The sequence below is a fragment of the Scardinius erythrophthalmus genome, assembly GCF_964197995.2.
Source record: "Scardinius erythrophthalmus genome assembly, chromosome: 21".
NCBI lineage: Eukaryota > Metazoa > Chordata > Actinopteri > Cypriniformes > Leuciscidae > Scardinius > Scardinius erythrophthalmus.
The window spans coordinates 1,684,177-1,690,645 of record NC_138241.1 but is presented as its reverse complement, the minus strand read 5'-3'; the positions used below and the strand labels follow the sequence as shown (position 1 = coordinate 1,690,645).

Below are 6,469 nucleotides of genomic sequence, written 5' to 3'. Positions count from 1 at the left end.
CAAACACCTTAAAAGGTAAATTTTTTTTTACACACCTTTAGAACAACCAAATCAAGCCCAGTTTTTTTGTGCATGTTTAGATAGGTTATTTAGGAAAAGTCCCAGAGTTTCATGCCCCTGAGATGAAGGTAACATTTTTAAAAAATGAAAGAAAAGTCCAGTGGGGTCATAATGACCCCAAACACTGATTAAGGGTTAAGTCTCTTTGAACATTATTTATAGTTGCAGGCCATGATTCTGGATCTTCTGCCAAACAGTCTTCTGCTAAAGCATTCTGCTCTGTCTTTTCCTTGGCCAGATGCTCATCACGACAACCTTTATCTTTCCTGCTCTTTCCATCCTCCTCCTCCTCTGGATCTTCCTCATCTTCTCCTTCCCCTTCCTTCTGCTCACCCTCAGCTACACAAACATACTCTTCTACAAACATAACTGATGATGTCTGTGCCACTCCATAGCAGATTTACTGCAATAAAACAAACTATATATTCTTATTATAATTTTCACAAAAACTATGTCACGTTAGACAATGTGCTCCTCACCTATTCTCTCTTCTTCATCACATTAGTACAGAAGTTTAATGTTTCCCCCTCCGTGGCTGCCTCTGAAATAGCGTATTCATTCAGTTACATATAGCCGGCTGATTACAGGAATTTAAGGTGTCACTTGTCACACATTTCACAGTTAGTGTTGTCAAGGTGCCAATACCAGTAAAATTTTACAGTTCTCGGTACCAATTGCAATAACATAGCAAGAACATTTAAAACAGACTAATTTTACCTAGGCTACTTAATTATTTTGTTTATTGGCTACTGTTTTTTATTATTGCTTGACACAAATTTCATGATCTCAATTAAATTATTGTGATTTGAATCCGATCTTGATTCAATATCGATTAATTTGGATAAATATTAGGTACAGATACATGTTAATTTTTCTAAAGAAAAAAATATCTCACCTGTAAACATACAGAGAGCAGAGCCCTGTAAGCTGGTATTATTATTAGAGGTTAAAATAACAACTCAAATTTAATATAATATGCTTTTTGTATAATATAATAATGTTATAATATATTATGTAAAAAATAATGAATATGTTATATGTAATATAGTGCACAATAATACTCCTCTCTATGGCTAATTTTTCTATGGTCATTAAAGGTAATGTAACGTTATGTGACATTGTTCTCCAGCTGTTTTATTTACCTCTTTCTGCGGTTAAAAAACACTGATTGTTCGATATTATGTATGAGGGATATCATGTGGATATACATTTCGATAAGTTGTACTGTATCTTTCAACATACCTATGGTTCATTCGTGTTTATTTAGGCTAATAAACTAATGAAGAATAAGAGATGATCGGTTCACATGCCGCTTGAACTGAAGTACGGCGATCTGTCACGTCACATTTACAAACGGCAAAACTGTGTTTATTGATTGAATTTCGAAATAAAACATTCACTAACATGCAAGGGCATAAGCTATTAGGAAAATAAAGAAAATGTATAATTTTTATGGATGGAAAATTGAGTCTTGTGAATTTTTATTCCTACTGATAGCCTTTTATTACAACTATGTGATTTTGTCATTTTAATATTGTGGATTATCAATATATATCAATATATCTTTGTGGGGCCCCCCCTCGCCGAGGGCCCCTGTTACTCAGTTCCACTATTACCCCTGGCCGACGCCCCTGACCTGAGCCGTTCTGCCGGCTGATGTGAATAAAGATCACTGGAAAACGTTGCGCGTTTCAGGCTTGTTTTCAATTTATAATATTATAATATTCCAATTTATCCAGCGTTTTTGTACTTTGTGATCGTATCGCGTTATATTTTTACAACGAGTCAAATGATTCAGTCGGCGCATGAACTGTCCAAATGAGTCAGAACCGATTTAAACCGTTTAGACCGATTCATTGAATAGAACCGACTCAAACAAGTGAGTCATTCACCAGTCGGGCTTTGCAGTTCACAGACTTTACAGTAAACAGTGAATTGCGACACCGTCTGGCTTCGCTTGCCAATTGCTCTTAAAAAAATAAAATAAAAATTATATATATATATAGGCTACATTTTAGTTGGAAAACTTAAATCAAACGAAAATTACAAAGGTTGCTTTGGAAATAAACTGAAATAAATAGCAATAACTAATAAAATGACAAAAGCACATTAAACTAAAATGACCATAAATCCTCCTGAGACCCGAGAGTTTGCCTGGTGTGCAGGTTTATAATTGTTCTTGCTATTTGGGATAAGTAGGACCTAATAAGTATAATAAATAAAATTTGTTTTTTTTACAGGAAGTAGTTTTTGCAGAAAATTATGTTCTCATGTGAGGACAGTGGGTCTATGATTTACCATAGTACTAGCAATTATTTGAAGTGTCAGTACAAATGAAGTGATAAACACTGACAAAATCTGATTGTGTTATAACAGTAATGGTAATGGCCAGCAGAGAGCAGTAGAAGAGCAGTAGAGCACTTTCATTTTAAACTTCTTGATTTTTACCAGTTTCCTGCACTAAAGCAAACCAGTTTTTCCATGTTAACTCAATAATGCATGCTCACACACACACACACACACACACACACACACACACATACACACACAGACAAATGTTGTTGTTTTTTCAATGCTATTGCGATCCATCTAAATATTCCCAAGTTTAGCTAACCACATGGTAGAATAAATAACGTTATATAGTCCCAATGTCCTCAAACGAGTGCTTCACATTTACTGATGTCCTAGAGTGCTACTATTACTAAAATATGTCGAATTTTAATCCCCATATGATGATAGAGACAGTATTGTACATAAATACATTTGTTTCATTCATATAATTTGAATATATTTTTTACCTGGGTCATTTTTCTTTCGGGCACTGGTGTAGAAGTGTTTTGCTGATGTTCCAGCCATTTTCTTCTCACTGACACTGGTGTAATGTTGTGATATCACCACAAGATGGTGTGGGCAGTGTCCCTAAATGTGGCCAACAGGTCTAAGATTTACAAATTTGACTATCATTGTGTCAAGAGGCAAAAATGTAATGTCCTCATATGAGGTCGCAGGGTCTCAGGAGAAAATATAAAAGCTAATTCTAAATATTAATAAAACTGTGATAACTAAAATAACACTGCTATAAATAACATTAAATCATAAAATTTTTACATATATTCTGTAGGGTGAAAGCTATTTAAAAGTTATATTTATTTAAGTTGAGTTCATATGTAATAAAGTCTTGGCATGTAGGCCTAATTCTAACTATACAATTTTGAAAGTGGTTAATGTACATTTTCATTGGGTTGTTAAAAAAAATCACTATTATATTTTAAGAAAAAGTTTTGTGTGATCTGAGGGGTGCTAAGTCCTTCAAATTTAATTCATTTCGCTAAATTTCTGACAATTTCATGTGTCACTTTACACTGATAATTTGCTAATTAAGAATTTTACCCTAAATTAAATAGACATAAGCAGTTCACACACCAGTGAATAAAATTAATTAAAAATCAATTTTTTTGCTGGCTATGGCATAACCTATTAAACATATCGGCCTGCAACTCTTCTAGTATTGTGTGATTTTGGCAAAGCAAGTAATAAACAAACAAATCCAGTGCCTAGCGTACACTGGAGCTTTACAGATTTGCTTTAAATGACAAAAGTGCAACCAAAAATTTAACCGAATAACAGTGGAGGCAGAATCTGAACTCTATAGAAACTCTCAGATTCTACAAAAAGCTATTTGAACTTAGGCTATATGTAGAATGAATGAACATGTTAAAAGTATGTGGGGAAAGTATGGGGGTTTGGGGCCATAAATGAAACCCCATTCCCCCGTTGCGTGTGCACGTCTTCACCGGCAGATGGCGGCAACGCGCCGAGCGGCAGCGCCTCCGAACGTTTTGAAGTGATTAAACTGTTTTAAAGTTGCGAAAAATCCCCGCTTCTCCCATCAACTACTTGTATCCTTACATTACATACTATTGAACTGGTATACAACAATATATTTACCAGGGACAAAAAAACAACATGCCGCCATCTTGGCTCGAGGTTTTCCAGAGGGACGGGCTTCCTGTGGTGACGTCACGCGCTCCCTCAGGAGCAACAGGCGTCAGGACGAGAGCGGAGCGCGAGAGAAACATCGCAAGGAACAAATAAACACCTTGGACTGTAATAAGAGACACTGAACATTCTCCTCCGCGTGTACATTTGATCGCTTCTGTGGTAAATAAAACAATAATTGACATTCGTCGTCGGTCGTCCGATGTTCGCCAGCAGAAACTCTAGCCGATGGAAAGTTTGGGAAGGCCTCTGACGTCACACGCTTCGGCACTTGTTTTATCTGATATGAAACTGGTGTTTTCCTCGAACATCTAATATTTATTACCTCAATTTATAACTTTACTAAAACAGCGAACAATCACACATTCCGATCCGGGTTGGGAAACTCCTCAGGCGCGAAGATGATGCCGGTGAGTGAACGGGTTTGTTTTCAGTCACTTGTTTGTATAAGATCATAAAAGCTACATCATCTTTAATATCTCATCTGTACTCTAGATATATTATGATTATGTGTAATGTTGTCACTCATTGCGCATGTATGTTCATCGATCTCAGAAAGTAACATGTTTAATATAAGCTGTTTTTGTTAAAATAAGTGTATATTTGACGTTTTAAAGACATTTCTGGCACAATAATTATCACATAATATGACAAAAGTCAGTCACTATTTCTACTTTTTAATCTCGTCTAACTTATATGATTTAGTAGGCCTATGTCATTTTTATGACATTTTATATATATAAATATAGGCTACATATTAGTTGGAAAACTTAAATTAATCGAAAATTAGAAAGGTTGCTTTGGAAATAAACTGAAATAAATGGCAATAACTAATAAAATGACAAAAGCGCATAACTAATGAAAGCACAAAATTAAACTAAAATTACAAATATAAAGATAAAAGCTAATTCTAAATATTAATAAAATTATGATAACTAAAATAACACTGCTATAAATAGCATTAAATCAACGAAAAAAAAAGCTCAACTTGATCTTCCAATTTTAATTTTCTAACATTTCGGGCTTATATATTAATATGAGTAATAATAATTATGGTTATTTTAATAATGAAAATGTTATCGTGACAGTAATATTTCTAATTTTGTTATTTTTTTAAATTTAGCTATAATAATATTTAATAACATAAGAAGTGTCACTGTTACATAATTTTTTTTTTAATTATTAGGTTTATGAGGTTTATGAGGCTGCTGTCACTTTAAGACTGAATGCACTGATCTGATACACTGATACACACGTGTTTTCTTTCTCAACTGTTGACGTTCACTGAAGACATAACCACATTCACTAGGATACTTATAGGATAAATAACTGTATTCTGAGTTTGATGATGTGCGCTTCAGTAGCCAAGTCTCCGTTACCCTTCAAATCACGCAGATTGAAAATACGCCCAATGAAAACACGTCAAGTTTGCAAAAACTCCCATATATCGCTGGACAGTTTTCACGCATTTACAGGTCACCTGACGTACGTACAAGTCACATGATCATTCTTTAAAGATGGCGTGGTGTGTTTAGACATAAGAAGAGAAGGAGTTCTTTATTAAACTCATAAAAGACAAAAGTATTACAGGAATACTGGATTCTAAACAACAAAGAAATGCCACAGTGTATCAAGAGCTTGAAGCAGAAATGAGGAGAATCTCCCAGAATTCCTCATATGAGCCGCTCTCAGTATAAGAGTCTTTCCTGGACATTAATGTTGAATAACACGCATACGTCTCCATCCATTAATAATAATGTCTAGTGCGGCGGCTGATACACATAACCCTGCTAACATCCGTCACCATGATGTTTGGAATGACTTATAGTGAGTCGCAGAACACCGGTTAATGGAAACACCGTCATTTCGTAATAGATTTTTATCAACATTTAGAAAATATCGTGAAAGTTTCTCGCAAATCTGTATATTATATATATCTCTATTATATATACTGTACTTTTTGTTGTTGAATTCTGCATGGATTTGTATTGAAAGAGATGATGCATGAAACAGAGTGTGTGTGTGTGTGTGTGTGTGTGTGTGTGTGTGTGTGTGTGTGTGCAGCTCTAACTGTCCTGTGTGTGTTTCAGATGTTCCTGACCGTGTACCTCAGCAATAACGACCAGCACTTCAGCGAGGTGCCGATCACGCCGGAGACGGTGTGTGCGGACGTGCTGGAGCTGTGCCGAGACCCCGGCGACAGCAGCTGTCATCTGGCGGAGGTGTGGCGAGGCTCCGGTGAGAACCGCTTCACACACACGCAGGGCTTCACATTAACACACACCTGACGCGGGGAAAGATCAGCGGTGGCGGGTCACGCTGTCCAATCAGCAGCCAGTTCGGCGGGTTACTCATGATGATTAGTCACTCTGCTGGGGAAGTTCGAGTAAGATAAATCTGCGCAGATTTA

General features: G+C 35.9%; 1 protein-coding gene across 1 annotated transcript in view; it reads left to right on the top strand.

Annotated features, from left to right (window-relative positions):
- Positions 1-4,076: 4,076 nt before the first annotated feature.
- Positions 4,077-6,469, top strand: part of tp53bp2a (tumor protein p53 binding protein, 2a) — a 47,063-nt gene continuing 44,670 nt past the window's right edge. The window contains exons 1-2 of the mRNA XM_081350280.1: positions 4,077-4,469; positions 6,150-6,297. Of these exons, the coding sequence (XP_081206406.1) occupies positions 4,461-4,469; positions 6,150-6,297 (157 nt within the window). The 5' untranslated portion in view covers positions 4,077-4,460. The remainder of the gene's footprint in view (positions 4,470-6,149; positions 6,298-6,469) is intronic.